Raw genomic sequence first — 21,438 nt, 5'->3', positions numbered from 1 at the left:
AGTTTTTGTGGGTCTATGCATAAGGCCCGCTATGCATGTGTACGGGATGACACTTAACAGACCTCCCGGAGCATAATTTGCCCTATAGGTAGACTGGGTACACATGTAATAGCATTCGGCGGGTCCTTCGATGGCGGCCATTGCCAGCGTTCTGCAGCCTTTAATCTGTTTGGGCGTATCGTTTCATATCGTTGTCCGCGCCCTTATTTTGTTTTACTTCTCGTCAGTCTAAAATACGTCAACTCAATGCAGTGCTGGATATAATTTTTCCTTTTTAACAGGTCAGGTCATGTGTCCTTTCAAATCGTCATTTGGCCGGACACGCTAAATGCCGAACTTGGTCGGTCCTTGGTCTTGTGCTCAAGATCTCGAGCACGGCTTTTCCCAAAACGGACCGAGGTGCGATTCATCGCTAAAGTGAACGTGATTTTGCGTTAGTTCCCGAGTGAAACAGTGTTCCCGGCGAATTTTTTTCCGTGACGGGTCCGTTTCGACCCAAAGAAACTGGGAACGAAAGAGAATCCAACATGGCGGTAGATGGTTCTAAGCAGATTTTGATAATATGAACATATTTAGACGCTGAAGCTGTGACGAAAAGGCCTTTTATGATATTAGTTGAGTTTTGAATGATATTTTTCTTCGTCTGGTTGGATTTGGGTGCAAAGGAAAATAGCTGCAGCAGCTGCAAAACACTGAAACAAAAACCACGTTTACAAACGCTCACCGCCGACAACAGCCTGGCAATTCCTAGCTGATGCAAGACTCAGGACTACCCGAGGTAAACTAAAACATAATAGGGTGCTGGTTAAGACAGTTTTTCTGCGGGGCTTTTCTCACTTGTTATTGCGTAGGTAAGCAATTTAACTTGGCTGAATAAAATACTCCAAATTCGGGCAACCCGAAAACATGGATCCCCGGTCCGCGGACCCCTACTACGGACCGGGTCCGCGGACTACCTATGGACCGGTCCACGGACTCCCCCTACGGACCCCCTCTACGGACCACCCCCCAAAATATAATAAAAATAATAAATAAATATTTCAGTTGCGGGTTGTCTAATAGATTACTCGTGACGGCGGAATTTTGAACGTTACATTGTGCAAATGGGCAGACCTGGATTCAGGCTCGGGTGCAATTTATATAATTACACATTGCCATTTCCTTTGCTGTGGCCATAAAGTATACGAAAGACGCGTACGGGGAAGCCTCCAGGAAGCCTCGAAATTTGTGTTCTTTCCCCTCTGCCATTTTGTTGAGCCCATCCTCCTGTGGGCTCATGAACTCGTTCCAGGCTTCACAATTTTCTCAGGGGAATAACAGATACAAACAAGAATAAACGGCCTAAAGATATACCTTCCATAGCCAGATTGAGCCACGAATGGAAGGTAAGAACTTTCCTTCTTAACATCGGCATCTCCTTATGCTGAAAATGGCTTTTAGGCAATTTTTTATTTGGGGGGGTGGGGGTGGGGTGTTAAAAACCCAAGTCTGTTACATTGCTCAGTGTAACACTCGAAAAATCACCAACACGAGCTTGAATCTATTAGACAACCCATAAGTGAAATCTTTATTTATTATTTTTACACTATTTTAGGGTGGTCCATAGAGGGGGCCTGTAGGGGTAGTCCATGAACCGGTCCATAGGTAGTCCGCGGACCCGGTTCGTTGTGGGGGTCCACGGACCGGGGGTCAGTGTTTTCGGGTTACCCCTCCAAATTATGCTTTTCTCTTCATACCCGCGGGAAATTTAAATTTCTCACATTTGGCACGCGTGCCGTTGCTTCGAACAGGAATATCGGAGAGTAGGCTTGTTGTTTGCCTGCGTCTTAATTGCACAAAAGTAAATTCCTAAAAGATGCCTGTAGGTGCTAAAATTATTGAGACTGCATGTAATTTGCATAATATCACGAGTGACAAATAACTTCTTATTTTGGTGCGAAATTTTAGCATCCATTTATAATTTCACATGTGAAATTCAAATTTGCCATGGCAATGTTTGGGACAAAATTTCTTGATACAATAAACAAGAAAAAATCCAGAATTGTAAGCATAATTAATAAATCAATCAATCAATAATCAATCAATCAATAAATTATTATTAATTATTTGTCACCCATGATATTAATACATAATCGAATGATATACTCATGAAATTAAGAAAATTGGTTTTGGTAATCAAATAATGTGACAAGTGAGATAAGGAAATAATTTCATGTGTGTTTTTTTCAAAATTATTCTGACAGTTTCCCTCGATTGAAGGCTTGCAAAATTATTAGAATGTTGCCAGAACACGTGTGAAATTATTTCCTAATCTCACTTGTCATCATCTGTGCAATGGATATTTTTTGTAAAAAAAGCTCATTATTGTTTGGAGACTCAGGAAACTTGAATGATGCAAGACTATTGTTCGTTGAACAGCTGGCCATAAAAAGTCAATACCTTGGGAGAAAAACTAAAAGCACTTTGTTGATGCCAACTGATGGAAAATTTCACTTCAAAGAACCAAAAAAAGCCAGGTGACCATAGCAGAAAAAGACGAGACAAAATAGGTAGCTCCACCAAAAAATCACTGAACTGCATGCATATGTACATGTACATAACGGTTGAACATGCTTCTATAATGGGGTGCACTGCTCCTGTGCTAACATCCAAGATCCCCTGACCAGAACTTCTCAAAAGAGAACCTCAATACTGCAGTGGCAAGTGTGGGTGGTGGGGGGGGGGGGGGGGGGTGAGATTGGAGGGTTGCTTGCCAGATCTGCTACTGTAAACAGTGTAGCTCGGTACAAGTAACCTGAGCTCACTTTGTAACTACTGTAACTTAAAATTGTAGTTTTAAATAGTTATTTAATGTCATACCTTACGAGATACATGTAAAAATTAATGCTCTACAGGCACCAGGTCCTGATATATCTACAAGATGTAGACCAGACTCATTAAGTATGGCAGAACGTATTTCTGTTGACTCAGACCTGTATTCTACGGAGATAACCCAGAGGACCAAACCAGTCAGAGTTTTTGGTACAAATGTAAACACTGTCGTGATGTGTAGAGCAAAATAAAAAAGTAATAATAAAAAAAATTAAAAATAAAAAAAAACAGTAATTCTTTCAATCTTTCGGTAGGCGCATGCGAAACAAACAAGATGTTGAACGAAATACTATGGTTTGTGGAGAGAAAAACCTCAGTGAACACGGAGAAAATCCTCGAACGAGAGCCAACAGCAAACTCAACCCAAATATGACAACTACACTTACATTCAAATCTAAACCACAATGGCCAGAGTTATTGCTCTCGTAAGTGACACCGGCCAGCTGAAGCGTTACGACCCAGGAAAAAAAAAACTTCTTAAGACTTCCAATTTGCCCTTAAATCGAGCTCACAGAATATGTAGTAACAACCAAACAGTGGCTAAAAAAAAAACAGCATTGAACACCAATTTACCAATAGGCACCTCAACAAACGCAGATAAGTCAAAGGCAATAAAAACAAAAATAAAGGCGGATACCATAATTAGAACATGCTGTTACCAGCGAGGGCAGTCGCAACGTTAATTCAGTTCCCACATATCTATTTATTTCTTGTTATCGATTTCCAATTATTGAATGCTGAGCCCCTTTAACTATAGCTGTTAAAAACGTGGTCGAGCAAATAACGTGATATCAGGGTAACAGCCTATACACTGTACATAGTGGAGTTCGAGCACGATTTTGCACTAGTATTTTAGTCAAATGCACAGGAAAAATATATGTTTGATGTGTGACCGCAATTTTCAGCTCAATCTCTTTTCCAGAGGTCGCGATCCTTGTGGTTAGTCCTTAGAATCGAGGCCTGTGGGAAAAATCGGAAGGTGAGCCAGCATTGACAGCTCTCTATTTTCTAAATACAAGGGGTTTTTTCTTTCCTTCGAAAATGTGGAGCGACTGCTACCAGTTTAGGTGAAATTTGCAATGAGTAAAAAAGTTAAAATTGATCAAACTCACCTGCACAACCTTTGGTGCGTAACAACAATGGAACCAGCACCACTACGAGTCAGTAACAGAACCTTTTCCTACAAAAGTAACAAAAGAGGAAACGTTAAGCAGATTAGTACTCAACAAACAATGCTTTCACGCGATCGTTCGCGTGACTCATTGCTATCGTTCACGCCCTGAAGAAAACAAGTCACGCGACTCATGCAAATCTCTCCTGGTGTAAATTTTAAACAATTATTTTTAATATAAGGTTTTTTCGTGATATCCACAATAATTAAGGACGAGGTAAGGTTTCAGTGAACCTTTGTCTTATCTTTATCTATTATCAATGTAACGAAACTGTCACGCAATTAGTGTAAACAGCAAAAGCCATGTCCCCATCCTTTTCTAGCACTCGTTATATTCCATGTTTTTTGTTTCATGATCAAGTAAGTTTTCACTTATTTTTTCAAAAATTCTGCCATGCGAAGGAAAAATTCCTGATCCCTTCTTCTGCTTTCTTCATCGATTTTCCTCTGCTCGATTTCCATCTTGAGCATAAGCTCCTCTGCTCTTGTTTGTGATCGCTCAATCGCTTGCACTTGAGCGTTCTGCATTTCGAGTATTTTTGAAGACAATTCAATGAAAGCATTTTGATTGCTTTCTTTGCTTTTTCTTGCTTTCTTTTGAGCAGCCTCGTCGGCCTTGGCCTTCTTTCTTTTGTTTTTTCCTTCCTTTGGCGAGGAATCTGCGTTGCCATCGGAGTCGCTTGAATCAGCATGCGAAGATTTGCTTGATGAAGGCGAATTACTTGTAGTGGATTCGCTGCATGACTGAAGCAGCCCGGGCATTTTCACAACTGGTCTTGAGCCCAAAACCTCTTCAAAGGCATCAAAGAATGGACTGGTTTTTGCTGCACGTCCGGTCTGCGAATTGTTGGTCTTCGCATCTTTGTAAGCCTGCGTCAAGTTTCGTAGTTTGTCTTTACATTGCTTCATTGTTTTAAAAGGGCCTGCCTTGTTGACCGCTTGAACAATCTTCTGCCAGGCCTCCAAACTTCTACTACTTTCCACTTCTTCCACCCTTCCCTTCCATTCCTCGACAAGCACCGAAGTCTGAGCGTCAAACCACTTGGTTTGGCTTGCTTTCGCGCCATTTTCGTCGCTTTGACCGCTTGACTCTGTTTCAGGTCTACACTTTTCTGATGAGGAGGAAAACATCTCTTCAGCGCCGTCTGCATCCCGTATAGGTCTTGGAAAATGTGCAGTGTAAAAAGGCTGAAAAGGGGCAGCTGAAGGAAAAGTGACTGCTGAACGCTCGATAGCCGAGCCCGGGAATTGTGAAACAACGCCATAGTTGTTCCTCTCGGTTGCATGGCCCGTCTGCCGAAAAGGTCTAACATTGCCTTGAAGTGGAAATTGGACTGGATAGCCATGGTCATAAGTTGAATCAAGGAAGGGATTCGGTGAAGTGTGATCCCGAGACATGCTTTTTCTACGAATTTTTGCCGCCTGTTTGCAATACGGGAAAGGTCACCAATGAAGCAATTAAAAGTGCTGCTTTCCCATTGGACAAATCGCGTAAGAAAAACATATCTTATTTATTTAGCACAGCTCAAGAGCAGTACACACCGCTCTTGAGTTGAGCTTCGGATCCTTTGTACTTTTAGTTACTCTGGGGTTAGATTTCAAACAAGCACTTGGTCATACTCTTGATCAGTCACACCGAATATCGTGCTTGGAATTTGCTATGTAAACAAAAATGACATGTCAAGCAAGGTTCTAGCGCGAATCTGATCGCAACATAAGTCAGAGCAAATATGCATGTATACGGGATGACACTTAACAGACCTCCCGGAGCATAATTTGCCCTATAGGTAGACTGGGTACACATGTAATAGCATTCGGCGGGTCCTTCGATGGCGGCCATTGCCAGCGTTCTGCAGCCTTTAATCTGTTTGGGCGTATCGTTTCATATCGTTGTCTGCGCCCTTATTTTGTTTTACTTCTCGTCAGTCTAATTCTTTCAATCTTTCGGTAGGTACATGCGAAACAAACAAGATGTTGAACGAAATACTATGGTTTGTGGAGAGAAAAACCTCAGTGAACACGGAGAAAATCCTCGAACGAGAGCCAACAGCAAACTCAACCCAAATATGACAACTACACTTACATTCAAATCTAAACCACAATGGCCAGAGTTATTGCTCTCGTAAGTGACACCGGCCAGCTGAAGCGTTACGACCCAGGAAAAAAAAAAAACTTCTTAAGACTTCCAATTTGCCCTTAAATCGAGCTCACAGAATATGTAGTAACAACCAAACAGTGGCTAAAGAAAAAACAGCATTGAACACCAATTTACCAATAGGCACCTCAACAAACGCAGATAAGTCAAAGGCAATAAAAACAAAAATAAAGGCGGATACCATAATTAGAACATGCTGTTACCAGCGAGGGCAGTCGCAACGTTAATTCAGTTCCCACATATCTATTTATTTCTTGTTATCGATTTCCAATTATTGAATGCTGAGCCCCTTTAACTATAGCTGTTAAAAAACGTGGTCGAGCAAATAACGTGATATCAGGGTAACAGCCTATACACTGTACATAGTGGAGTTCGAGCACGATTTTGCACTAGTATTTTAGTCAAATGCACAGGAAAAATATATGTTTGATGTGTGACCGCAATTTTCAGCTCAATCTCTTTTCCAGAGGTCGCGATCCTTGTGGTTAGTCCTTAGAATCGAGGCCTGTGGGAAAAATCGGAAGGTGAGCCAGCATTGACAGCTCTCTATTTTCTAAATACAAGGGGTTTTTTCTTTCCTTCGAAAATGTGGAGCGACTGCTACCAGTTTAGGTGAAATTTGCAATGAGTAAAAAAGTTAAAATTGATCAAACTCACCTGCACAACCTTTGGTGCGTAACAACAATGGAACCAGCACCACTACGAGTCAGTAACAGAACCTTTTCCTACAAAAATAACAAAAGAGGAAACGTTAAGCAGATTAGTACTCAACAAACAATGCTTTCACGCGATCGTTCGCGTGACTCATTGCTAGCGTTCACGCCCTGAAGAAAACAAGTCACGCGACTCATGCAAATCTCTCCTGGTGTAAATTTTTAACAATTATTTTTAATATAAGGTTTTTTCGTGATATCCACAATAATTAAGGACGAGGTAAGGTTTCACTGAACCTTTGTCTTTCCGTCACTTTTTACGTTGTTTTCTTCGTGGTTTCCGCGAAAACATCGGCCAACATTTTCTACAATTTCCTTATTTCGTTGTGAAAAGCAGAAACAGAAAACCTTTGTATCTACGCAACAGTGCGCGACAGATGAAAAAAATATCCAGGATTATCCACATCTCGCAAATTAGAGATTGAGGTTACACACGTCAAAAGTATATCCAACTCCTTCAGTCGCGAACAGCCTCAAGATATTTAGTTTGTCGATCGTCTAATAAAGGTGAAAACCGAAAGACAGAAACTTAAGCAACACTGACGGGAGTTTCCCTGCAACGGCAAGAGGTAGGCAAAACAAATTAAAACAGAAATGAGTCAATCCTTACTAATTGCTCAAGCTTTCTTATTATGTCGCTGAGTAAATTACAAACACGCCTACGTTACTTTTAAGTGCAGCACAATTTAATAATTTAATGATGTATCGGCCTACTCTTAGCAAATCACAATAAATTTATTTTCTCAGCAATAAAACTAGAACTTGATTTTAAAACAATCCAAAAAGCATTCGAAATTTAGTTAAAAGATTCCAAAGTAAATTGTCGACATAGTCACTAGTTGGGAATGGTTATGAAACCCGACAAAGTTTTGTGCTGTTTGTGTTTATTCGCATATTTGCAGGCCTTGGCCTCGCGCAAAAAAAACAACAGGTGTTAATTTCTGTCTGAGAGACTAACTGAGAAAAATGTCGCGCTTACGAAATTCATGTATGCTTTATGAGCGAAACAGAAAAGATTAAGCACGGTCGTAGACCTTCCAACGTAAATCTTGACACTTTAATTAAGCTCTTTTGATGTTTTTCGTAACTATTGCCCTCTATGAAGTAGCTCGGCGTGTGCTGACTCATTCGACAAAATTCGCATGCAACGCCCTCCTATCATAGAAAGACGGACTTGCTCTGAAAGCAAATAACGGAACTAAAGAAGAACTGCTTTTACTATCTGTATATGTAAATTTTTAAGTTTATTTTTTTATTTAATTTTAAAACATGTAAGACCGTGAATTTGCTGTTTTTGGGTATTCACTTAATGATGAACTTTGTACGATAGTATCGATAATATACTTCTGTCTTCCCATGGTCACAGAACCAGAAATCTTTGCTAAGTAAAAGAAACGGTATGGTTTGCAATTAATCATCGCTTTATGATTGCATAAATGTCTTGGCTATCATAATTAAGCTACACAATATTAAAAATGGTTAAGATGAAAGCCAGTCGATAGAGAGAGCTGTACTTACCACGACGAAGTTTGCGTTAGGAAGTGAAACTACGAATGAATACTGCTAGCAGGAGTTCTCCACTTTTACAGAAAACACTGATTATCATAATACGGTATGCATGGAAGCAGGTGGTTTACGAAGATTCTGGAGTGAAAAGCTTTAAGGTTAACGGGATGCGTGATACGATCGGGATGGTATGGAAAATGCGGGATGCCGGATTAAAATACCTTTACGGGTGCACAATGTACCCATTCCTTGCGAGCACTGCACTCATTCGTGTGACTTAATTTCTGCACGACTCATTGTTAGCGCTCACAACTTGAAGAAAACCGTCATACAAATATCACTCAGTGTAGATCATTAAACATTGATAGCGATGGAAACTGAGCTGAGAATTTCCGACAAGACAAGAGAAAGTCAAAACAAATTAAAGTGCCCCCATGACCCATTCTCGATATCTATTTGATTGAATAACGTAATTGTCTCAAAAATACCACACGGGTTGAAATTATTATGATAACTAGCACTGCAATTCGCATAAAGAATAACAAAAACTTTGGCTCATATATTCGTGCAATTTTCTACACTTTTCTTTGCTGTATGTTCTTGGTCGCTTTTTGACCTTGACTGTTTAAAACACACAATTAAAAGTATCTTCTGCTGAGAGGCTAAACAACGGCGACGTTTCAGTTACGAAATTCATAACCTCCCACGCAGACGCTTTGAGTGCAAAACAAAGGATTGTCACAGTCGTGGACCTTCCAATATGAATCTCGGCATGTTTGTTTGCCGCTTCTTTCAAGTTTTTTCGAGCCTCATTACGATAGCGCTTTATTTGCCATTTGTTGGCCGATTAACTGACAGAAGTTCCATTACAGACCTTCTTATATATGACTGAAACTGACTGGATCTGAAAACAAATACCAAACGGAATTCAAGTACAACGACTTTTGTGATAAATGAATAAAGATGGTAAATTTTCAGCTGGGTAATGAACAACTGCTTTTGTTATCTGCCGGTCTTAATTTTCCTATTCAATCCAATTTGAAAACACGAGAGACCGTGAATTTGCTCTGTGTGAGTATTCACTTCATAATGAACTTTGCACGATGCAATCGATTTCCTACTTCCGCCTTCCCATGGTCACATATGTACCTGGCAGACGTCAGATCATAGAATAAAGCATCCAGTGAAGTTGATAATAAGCGAGCGACATTAAATGCGCGCGTACTGTTTTTTTTTTTTTTTTTTTGTATCATGCCATCACAACAACACAAGTCGCGCTCTTGTTTTGTTACTTTTTTGTTATGATTGTGCAGTAGTCTTTTGCATTACCGTCGTAGCTGGTTTTTAGTTTTTTTTAGAGTCGTTTAAAAAATGAGACACGACTAAGCTATTATACAAAGTAATCTGATATCTTAGGGCTACCGCTGGTTCGACACGTCATTCATCGAAACACGAAAAGTGTGAGTTTTTATACAACTAAGCAAAGTAAAACGAATTTCGGTCTCTTCGGCTTGTGGTTTAATGTTATTAGATTATTGGTAGTGAAGTGACTTCGCTTGGTGGCGGGTTGGTTGGTGGTGAAACTTCCTGGTGGCGAGATGACCGGTAACCGTCCAAATTAATAATGCTACGAATTTAGAGGTCATCAAGTCTCGAAAGCTGCAACACTTACGTCGCTCTTTTAAACATTAAGCATTCCAGAAAGTAAAACACAAAATGGATTTAATAGAACAACCATATCTTGACAAAATACATTCTCGCTAAGGAAAAAAGTAAGCGGGCCATAAATCAAAGGCTCCCTGAGCCAGCTCATGGATGAATAGTTGACTTCTGCCTCTATGGCAAAACGAGTCTTTGTGCAAAACTATTCGTGTGAAAATGTATGTCATCTGTACGTTTATTCTCTTGAATATCACGTCATTTTCATATGAAATGTTTTGCATGAGCATTCGTTCTAAAAAAGAGGCAAACAGCAACTCCGAAGTGAAAGTTAAGTCTGCATATGAGCTAAGTGTCCCATCAGGTCGGCACTTATCCCAGTTTCTGTTCCATGAGGCGAGTAGGAGTATTTCTACTATCCCTGGATGGGATGCTAGTCCATTGCAGGGTTACCCCGCAATATTAAATTTGCCAGCACTTAGTGGAAAGAGGCACTGTGAGAGTTAAGTGTCTTGCTCAAGAACACAATAAAATGTTCCCAGCCAGGGCTCGAGGCCAGACTGCTCGAAATAGAAAAGAAATACAAAAATCAAATAACACATTGTTTACACCGACAGTTTATAAATTCTAAAAAGAATAATAATTAATTTTCATTAGAATTGGAACATTGTTATCATATTAACTTGTACATGATGTAGTGTCAAAGAATAACAACAGTCTGTTTCAAAATGAAATCACCAAATGAGAGTTCACCATATTTACCAGTCAGTCCAAAATTGACAATATAATTGGTCGAGACAGCAGCAAAACTGTAGAAATTTTCAAAAATAATACGACTTTTTAAATCAATTTGACGTTTTTCCTACAGCTGCACGTGCACGCGCATCTTTTAATTCCGTTAACTTCGAAATTTATCTAGCGTATTGTTTTCCAACGCAATGTAACGTATGATTTGTAACAGGCACATTTTAAATCACTGTAAACTTTCATAACCGTCACACTGACGATGACGGATGTACCGTCGAAACATGTTTGTGAAAATTGAAAAAAATGTATTATTTTTGAAAATTTCTACAATGTAATTATGTATATGAGTCAGAAGTGCATTTTGGGTCAAGGTAAATTGGTTATGGTCCTTGTTCAGTTAACATTATAAAACAGCTGTATAACAATGATTACTATTGTGCAAAAATTACAGTACATGAGTTTGAAATTTATTTTAGACAATCAACTGGAGAATGCCAGGACTGTCAAGAGTATTTTGCTCAATTTCACTTAAGTAAGACATGGATATTGGCAAAATCCTGTTTACTTTAAGTTAAGCCAAACATAAACAATTTGATTGTAGCTTGCGGGTAAACAGGAAATCTATAGAAAAAATAAGTATTTCCTTCAATATTTTAAGAGTGATTTCAGACAGTTTTGTTTCAATCATGAACCTGAAGTGAAGGGAATGTTTTTATTTACAATTTATAAGGTTTTTTTTCTATAGAACTATGTCTATGGAGAGGAGGAAGGGAAGTAACAAAGTTTTATACAAAGAGGCTCTGGCCCAGGGTCAAAGACCTATCCATTTTAAAGTGTTTTTAACAAGAAAGGCTTTCCTTTCATATAGATGTAGCTTCTAACCTGAAACCCCTTTCACAAACCTAATGTGGCCCACTAGTTCTTATTTCTGGGATACATAATCAATTAATGTTTGAAATCCTTGTCCTGTTAAGTCTTATAATACCTCCAGCCTGAAAAAAAGTGCACCTTTAATCAACTGTAGGAAGAAGTCCCCCAGCTTGGTGCAATACAATAATAAGGGTAGTACATATTGTAGTGCATGCAAGTAAAATAACAATAATTTCCTTTCTTGGAAACAAAAATCACGGTATTTTATTCCTATATATCTTGGTAATTTTTTGTGCAAGTCTCACTAGTAATAGATTTTGCAACGGTTACAGAACATACTTATATAGACAAGTATCAAGCATTCTCTTCTCCATAATTCAAGTTTTGGTGTCAATTTGTTTAAATCTCTCATTTCTAGGAGCAAGAAAAAAAAAAACCCTACGTCACCAGCCACCATGCGTCCGGCTTTTTGACACAATTGGACAGCATATCTTTCTCCCCCCAAAAATAGATCTACACAGTCTCTTGGACTTAATTTGTTCATCCATCACTAAAATATTACAGTGTATATTTACCCAGTCGTACATGTAGGGTTGCCTTGCATATCATCTGTGAAGAAATTTTCACTCTGGTCGAAGTTATATTCCCTTAGAGTTCTGCGCAGAGCCAGGGTGTGCCAACCCAACATGTTGAGGATATACCTTTGCTCAGTTCGGCCAGTTTTGGAGTATGCAGTACCGGTTTGGCAGGATATTCCTGCCTATCTGTCCGAAGCCATAGAGCGAGTGCAAAAAAGGGCGCTTAACATAATTTACCCCGAAGCAGAGTCATAGGCTCATGCATTACTATTAGGTAAACTAGATAGGTTAGATGATAGAAGAGTAGACTTGTGCTATAAATATATGGCGAAAATGAAGTCCCCCACCCACCCTTTGCATCATCTGCTCCCCAGTCCACTCCTGGACGTGCCTAACTATCCCTTGAGGCAGAAAACACAAAAGTATTATTTTTTTCGGAACATTCAGGCCTGCAGGACTAAGAGACTAGAGGACTTTTTTACATTTAAATATTTTATGTGACTCAATTGATAGTATCACTGCTATACTTGTAAACATGCAGGCCTGCACGACAAAGAGAGTAGAGGTCTTTTTGACATTTAAATATTTTATGTGACTTAATTGATAGTACCACTGTTATATTTGTAAATTACTGTACTTTAGATAATTTAAGATTGTAAAATGTACTCGTTAATTCAGTTGTTTTACTGCAAGAGAGTTTTAATAAACTACTTTATTATTATTATTATTATTATTATTATTATTATTATTAACTGCATGGAATACAAAAGAAATGTAGTGTGAACGACAACGAAACTAAAAGATAAGGCAATTCGAAATTTTTTTCCCCTAAGTATTTAAAAACAAGCTTTCAAATCTCGAGTGTCACGAATAGTCACGCGTAACAATTATGTAACATTTAATCACGAAGTTTTGGTTTTGTTTGTACAGATCGTACTTGATTTCAACTTGATCTTCCGGTTTATATATCGTGATCAAATTACTTGTATATATTTTACGACACGTGTGAATTTTCACCGGATATGTTTTCGATCGATCAATAAACGAATTCATAAAATCAACGACTGATGTTATGAGTTCATAGCATCGAGCTTGCGATACTAAGGCCCAGTTCAGACGTCGTGCTTCTGCCGTGCCGAGTTAAATTGCAATTAAGTTCGACTGTAGCACAGTAGGAAAACGACTCTGATTCAGACGTAGTGCCAGAGTCGAACCAAATTCAGGATATACTGATGCCTCGAAACAATTGCCCTACTAATTCCCCGTGGAAACGCAATCTCGCCAAAATACATTAATATAGTTTATGAATTTTGTGAGTTTATAAGGTTTTTTCGTGATATCCACAATAATTAAGGACGAGGCAAGGTTTCACTGAACCTTTGTCTTTCCGTCACTTTTTACGTTGTTTTCTTCGTGGTTTCCGCGAAAACATCGGCCAACATTTTCTACAATTTCCTTATTTCGTTGTGAAAAATCAGAAACAGAAAACCTTTGTATCTACGCAACAGTGCGCGACAGATGAAAAAAATATCCAGGATTATCCACATCTCGCAAATTAGAGATTGAGGTTACACACGTCAAAAGTATATCCAACTCCTTCAGTCGCGAACAGCCTTAAGATGTTTAGTTTGTCGATCGTCTAATAAAGGTGAAAACCGAAAGACAGAAACTTAAGCAACACTGACGGGAGTTTCCCTGCAACGACAAGAGGTAGGCAAAACAAATTAAAACAGAAATGAGTCAATCCTTACTAATTGCTCGAGCTTTCTTATTATGTCGCAGAGTAAATTACAAACACGCCTACGTTACTTTTAAGTGCAGCACAATTTAATAATTTAATGATGTATCGGCCTACTCTTAGCAAATCACAATAAATTTATTTTCTCAGCAATAAAACTAGAACTTGATTTTAAAACAATCCAAAAAGCATTCGAAATTTAGTTAAAAGATTCCAAAGTAAATTGTCGACATAGTCACTAGTTGGGAATGGTTATGAAACCCGACAAAGTTTTGTGCTGTTTGTGTTTATTCGCATATTTGCAGGCCTTGGCCTCGCGCAAAAAAAACAACAGGTGTTAATTTCTGTCTGAGAGACTAACTGAGAAAAATGTCGCGCTTACGAAATTCATGTATGCTTTATGAGCGAAACAGAAAAGATTAAGCACGGTCGTAGACCTTCCAACGTAAATCTTGACACTTTAATTAAGCTCTTTTGATGTTTTTCGTAACTATTGCCCTCTATGAAGTAGCTCGGCGTGTGCTGACTCATTCGACAAAATTCGCATGCAACGCCCTCCTATCATAGAAAGACGGACTTGCTCTGAAAGCAAATAACGGAACTAAAGAAGAACTGCTTTTACTATCTGTATATGTAAATTTTTAAGTTTATTTTTTTATTTAATTTTAAAACATGTAAGACCGTGAATTTGCTGTTTTTGGGTATTCACTTAATGATGAACTTTGTACGATAGTATCGATAATATACTTCTGTCTTCCCATGGTCACAGAACCAGAAATCTTTGCTAAGTAAAAGAAACGGTATGGTTTGCAATTAATCATCGCTTTATGATTGCATAAATGTCTTGGCTATCATAATTAAGCTACACAATATTAAAAATGGTTAAGATGAAAGCCAGTCGATAGAGAGAGCTGTACTTACCACGACGAAGTTTGCGTTAGGAAGTGAAACTACGAATGAATACTGCTAGCAGGAGTTCTCCACTTTTACAGAAAACACTGATTATCATAATACGGTATGCATGGAAGCAGGTGGTTTACGAAGATTCTGGAGTGAAAAGCTTTAAGGTTAACGGGATGCGTGATACGATCGGGATGGTATGGAAAATGCGGGATGCCGGATTAAAATACCTTTACGGGTGCACAATGTACCCATTCCTTGCGAGCACTGCACTCATTCGTGTGACTTAATTTCTGCACGACTCATTGTTAGCGCTCACAACTTGAAGAAAACCGTCATACAAATATCACTCAGTGTAGATCATTAAACATTGATAGCGATGGAAACTGAGCTGAGAATTTCCGACAAGACAAGAGAAAGTCAAAACAAATTAAAGTGCCCCCATGACCCATTCTCGATATCTATTTGATTGAATAACGTAATTGTCTCAAAAATACCACACGGGTTGAAATTATTATGATAACTAGCACTGCAATTCGCATAAAGAATAACAAAAACTTTGGCTCATATATTCGTGCAATTTTCTACACTTTTCTTTGCTGTATGTTCTTGGTCGCTTTTTGACCTTGACTGTTTAAAACACACAATTAAAAGTATCTTCTGCTGAGAGGCTAAACAACGGCGACGTTTCAGTTACGAAATTCATAACCTCCCACGCAGACGCTTTGAGTGCAAAACAAAGGATTGTCACAGTCGTGGACCTTCCAATATGAATCTCGGCATGTTTGTTTGCCGCTTCTTTCAAGTTTTTTCGAGCCTCATTACGATAGCGCTTTATTTGCCATTTGTTGGCCGATTAACTGACAGAAGTTCCATTACAGACCTTCTTATATATGACTGAAACTGACTGGATCTGAAAACAAATACCAAACGGAATTCAAGTACAACGACTTTTGTGATAAATGAATAAAGATGGTAAATTTTCAGCTGGGTAATGAACAACTGCTTTTGTTATCTGCCGGTCTTAATTTTCCTATTCAATCCAATTTGAAAACACGAGAGACCGTGAATTTGCTCTGTGTGAGTATTCACTTCATAATGAACTTTGCACGATGCAATCGATTTCCTACTTCCGCCTTCCCATGGTCACATATGTACCTGGCAGACGTCAGATCATAGAATAAAGCATCCAGTGAAGTTGATAATAAGCGAGCGACATTAAATGCGCGCGTACTGTTTTTTTTTTTTTTTTTTGTATCATGCCATCACAACAACACAAGTCGCGCTCTTGTTTTGTTACTTTTTTGTTATGATTGTGCAGTAGTCTTTTGCATTACCGTCGTAGCTGGTTTTTAGTTTTTTTTAGAGTCGTTTAAAAAATGAGACACGACTAAGCTATTATACAAAGTAATCTGATATCTTAGGGCTACCGCTGGTTCGACACGTCATTCATCGAAACACGAAAAGTGTGAGTTTTTATACAACTAAGCAAAGTAAAACGAATTTCGGTCTCTTCGGCTTGTGGTTTAATGTTATTAGATTATTGGTAGTGAAGTGACTTCGCTTGGTGGCGGGTTGGTTGGTGGTGAAACTTCCTGGTGGCGAGATGACCGGTAACCGTCCAAATTAATAATGCTACGAATTTAGAGGTCATCAAGTCTCGAAAGCTGCAACACTTACGTCGCTCTTTTAAACATTAAGCATTCCAGAAAGTAAAACACAAAATGGATTTAATAGAACAACCATATCTTGACAAAATACATTCTCGCTAAGGAAAAAAGTAAGCGGGCCATAAATCAAAGGCTCCCTGAGCCAGCTCATGGATGAATAGTTGACTTCTGCCTCTATGGCAAAACGAGTCTTTGTGCAAAACTATTCGTGTGAAAATGTATGTCATCTGTACGTTTATTCTCTTGAATATCACGTCATTTTCATATGAAATGTTTTGCATGAGCATTCGTTCTAAAAAAGAGGCAAACAGCAACTCCGAAGTGAAAGTTAAGTCTGCATATGAGCTAAGTGTCCCATCAGGTCGGCACTTATCCCAGTTTCTGTTCCATGAGGCGAGTAGGAGTATTTCTACTATCCCTGGATGGGATGCTAGTCCATTGCAGGGTTACCCCGCAATATTAAATTTGCCAGCACTTAGTGGAAAGAGGCACTGTGAGAGTTAAGTGTCTTGCTCAAGAACACAATAAAATGTTCCCAGCCAGGGCTCGAGGCCAGACTGCTCGAAATAGAAAAGAAATACAAAAATCAAATAACACATTGTTTACACCGACAGTTTATAAATTCTAAAAAGAATAATAATTAATTTTCATTAGAATTGGAACATTGTTATCATATTAACTTGTACATGATGTAGTGTCAAAGAATAACAACAGTCTGTTTCAAAATGAAATCACCAAATGAGAGTTCACCATATTTACCAGTCAGTCCAAAATTGACAATATAATTGGTCGAGACAGCAGCAAAACTGTAGAAATTTTCAAAAATAATACGACTTTTTAAATCAATTTGACGTTTTTCCTACAGCTGCACGTGCACGCGCATCTTTTAATTCCGTTAACTTCGAAATTTATCTAGCGTATTGTTTTCCAACGCAATGTAACGTATGATTTGTAACAGGCACATTTTAAATCACTGTAAACTTTCATAACCGTCACACTGACGATGACGGATGTACCGTCGAAACATGTTTGTGAAAATTGAAAAAAATGTATTATTTTTGAAAATTTCTACAATGTAATTATGTATATGAGTCAGAAGTGCATTTTGGGTCAAGGTAAATTGGTTATGGTCCTTGTTCAGTTAACATTATAAAACAGCTGTATAACAATGATTACTATTGTGCAAAAATTACAGTACATGAGTTTGAAATTTATTTTAGACAATCAACTGGAGAATGCCAGGACTGTCAAGAGTATTTTGCTCAATTTCACTTAAGTAAGACATGGATATTGGCAAAATCCTGTTTACTTTAAGTTAAGCCAAACATAAACAATTTGATTGTAGCTTGCGGGTAAACAGGAAATCTATAGAAAAAATAAGTATTTCCTTCAATATTTTAAGAGTGATTTCAGACAGTTTTGTTTCAATCATGAACCTGAAGTGAAGGGAATGTTTTTATTTACAATTTATAAGGTTTTTTTTCTATAGAACTATGTCTATGGAGAGGAGGAAGGGAAGTAACAAAGTTTTATACAAAGAGGCTCTGGCCCAGGGTCAAAGACCTATCCATTTTAAAGTGTTTTTAACAAGAAAGGCTTTCCTTTCATATAGATGTAGCTTCTAACCTGAAACCCCTTTCACAAACCTAATGTGGCCCACTAGTTCTTATTTCTGGGATACATAATCAATTAATGTTTGAAATCCTTGTCCTGTTAAGTCTTATAATACCTCCAGCCTGAAAAAAAGTGCACCTTTAATCAACTGTAGGAAGAAGTCCCCCAGCTTGGTGCAATACAATAATAAGGGTAGTACATATTGTAGTGCATGCAAGTAAAATAACAATAATTTCCTTTCTTGGAAACAAAAATCACGGTATTTTATTCCTATATATCTTGGTAATTTTTTGTGCAAGTCTCACTAGTAATAGATTTTGCAACGGTTACAGAACATACTTATATAGACAAGTATCAAGCATTCTCTTCTCCATAATTCAAGTTTTGGTGTCAATTTGTTTAAATCTCTCATTTCTAGGAGCAAGAAAAAAAAACCCTACGTCACCAGCCACCATGCGTCCGGCTTTTTGACACAATTGGACAGCATATCTTTCTCCCCCCAAAAATAGATCTACACAGTCTCTTGGACTTAATTTGTTCATCCATCACTAAAATATTACAGTGTATATTTACCCAGTCGTACATGTAGGGTTGCCTTGCATATCATCTGTGAAGAAATTTTCACTCTGGTCGAAGTTATATTCCCTTAGAGTTCTGCGCAGAGCCAGGGTGTGCCAACCCAACATGTTGAGGATATACCTTTGCTCAGTTCGGCCAGTTTTGGAGTATGCAGTACCGGTTTGGCAGGATATTCCTGCCTATCTGTCCGAAGCCATAGAGCGAGTGCAAAAAAGGGCGCTTAACATAATTTACCCCGAAGCAGAGTCATAGGCTCATGCATTACTATTAGGTAAACTAGATAGGTTAGATGATAGAAGAGTAGACTTGTGCTATAAATATATGGCGAAAATGAAGTCCCCCACCCACCCTTTGCATCATCTGCTCCCCAGTCCACTCCTGGACGTGCCTAACTATCCCTTGAGGCAGAAAACACAAAAGTATTATTTTTTTCGGAACATTCAGGCCTGCAGGACTAAGAGACTAGAGGACTTTTTTACATTTAAATATTTTATGTGACTCAATTGATAGTATCACTGCTATACTTGTAAACATGCAGGCCTGCACGACAAAGAGAGTAGAGGTCTTTTTGACATTTAAATATTTTATGTGACTTAATTGATAGTACCACTGTTATATTTGTAAATTACTGTACTTTAGATAATTTAAGATTGTAAAATGTACTCGTTAATTCAGTTGTTTTACTGCAAGAGAGTTTTAATAAACTACTTTATTATTATTATTATTATTATTATTATTATTAACTGCATGGAATACAAAAGAAATGTAGTGTGAACGACAACGAAACTAAAAGATAAGGCAATTCGAAATTTTTTTCCCCTAAGTATTTAAAAACAAGCTTTCAAATCTCGAGTGTCACGAATAGTCACGCGTAACAATTATGTAACATTTAATCACGAAGTTTTGGTTTTGTTTGTACAGATCGTACTTGATTTCAACTTGATCTTCCGGTTTATATATCGTGATCAAATTACTTGTATATATTTTACGACACGTGTGAATTTTCACCGGATATGTTTTCGATCGATCAATAAACGAATTCATAAAATCAACGACTGATGTTATGAGTTCATAGCATCGAGCTTGCGATACTAAGGCCCAGTTCAGACGTCGTGCTTCTGCCGTGCCGAGTTAAATTGCAATTAAGTTCGACTGTAGCACAGTAGGAAAACGACTCTGATTCAGACGTAGTGCCAGAGTCGAACCAAATTCAGGATATACTGATGCCTCGAAACAATTGCCCTACTAATTCCCCGTGGAAACGCAATCTCGCCAAAATACATTAATATAGTTTATGAATTTTGTTTAGCTGGCAGAAGCACGACGTTTGAATCGCTGCCGTGCCAGAGTCGTGTAGCACGGCAGAGCTTGTCGAGCTTAATTGCTTGCTGAACTTAATTAAAAAGTTTGATTCAGACGCCGTGCTTCTGCCGTGCTTTTGTCGAACTTAATTCCTGAATTTAGTTCGGCACGGCAGAAGCACGGCGTCTGAACTGGGCCTAACACGGGCAAAATTTCAATGTGTGCGCACAAAATAAAACGGTAAAGAAACAATGAAACCAAAACCTAACGAGAACCTAAGCTTACCTTAGACTACACAACGAGAGAAAGCGAGTGGAAACCATTAAATTCTCTTGCCAAGAAAAAAAGCTAATCAGGATCTCACTTTCTGGCTCTGCCTTCCCGGGTGTCTTGTATCAATTCTTTGACCTCGCCGACCGTGCTGTTGTGAACGATACATGACCACAGTCATAAATACCTCCACCAGCTTTCATCCAGGTGTGAACACAAGCCGTAGGCAAAAAACAACATATTTACGAAAGAAAATCACACGAAACCAAAATGGCCGACTTCAATCTTCGAGGTGTTCGACAAAATCGTACCCACGCTCTCGATTTATCAGGCAAAAATGTACGCCTTTCTAGTCCACCCTCGTCAAAGACCTTCCTGAAGACAACTTAACAGTCTTGGACAAAAACAATACTTAGCAGGGGAGGTAGGAGAAAATTGTTTAATCCAGGTTTAATGAATAAATTAATTAGAATGGAGTGAGAGGGTGAGCGCCATCCGACTGCCTCCTAAGCTCATGGATGTTATGTAACATCCATGAGCAAAAAGGGTGAGAATCTTGTGCTTAGGTGACGAATTACCATCCAAAGCAGTCCTTGAGTTTTCTTTTCTGCTTTTCGGTTGCCTGCTCCTCCACTTCGTATCTAGCTTTCCATTCCTAATATGCAAGCAGCTCGTCCGCAAAGAAATCTTCTCCGTCGTCGCTTGAAATATTGGAAATTGCTCTCAAAGCTCTAAGCAGTGAGTTCACAGTTGCCGAACGTGCTCAATCGAAGTTTATTTCGGAGTCTTCCGAATCGAAACTTAACTCTGACTCCAGTGACGAAATAGAAATGATTCTGAAACAAAACTTGGACGTTTTAGCCCCAAAATATATTGGAACGATTAGTTTTGTTTCCGTTTACTCGAGCAAATACAAAGAGCTGGCTGAGGCGTCATTGTGTTGGGTGTCTGGAAAACCCGAATAGCGAATAGCGAATAGTCCCGAATAGTGCGAATAGTCTCGAATAGTGCGAATAGTGGCGACCAGTCGCGAAAAGTGGCGAATAGTGACGAATAGTCGTCTATAGTCACCGCTATAGATCTAATATCCAGCGT

The 21,438-nt window shown here is 38.7% G+C and overlaps 1 protein-coding gene and 1 pseudogene across 1 annotated transcript; both read right to left on the bottom strand.

Moving 5' to 3' along the window:
• LOC149107735 (uncharacterized) overlaps positions 1-21,438 on the bottom strand; it is a 190,004-nt pseudogene that overhangs the window by 45,258 nt on the left and 123,308 nt on the right.
• On the bottom strand, positions 4,309-5,471 carry LOC149107742 (uncharacterized). Its single transcript, XM_089295867.1, has one exon. It carries the CDS (start codon positions 5,438-5,440, stop codon positions 4,415-4,417), a length of 1,026 nt encoding a protein of 341 aa, XP_089151993.1. The 5' UTR covers positions 5,441-5,471; the 3' UTR covers positions 4,309-4,414.

This window comes from Orbicella faveolata, unplaced genomic scaffold (genome assembly GCF_042242905.1).
Source record: "Orbicella faveolata isolate gen_17 unplaced genomic scaffold, um_ofav_v1 contig_26, whole genome shotgun sequence".
Classification (NCBI taxonomy): Eukaryota; Metazoa; Cnidaria; class Anthozoa; order Scleractinia; family Merulinidae; genus Orbicella; species Orbicella faveolata.
This window is presented reverse-complemented; position numbering and strand designations above follow the sequence as displayed.

What these genes read in the sequence shown, in the direction of transcription:
- LOC149107742 (XM_089295867.1), bottom strand. Translation starts at nt 5,440, where the DNA reads ATGTCTCGGGATCACACTTCACCGAATCCCTTCCTTGATTCAACTTAT.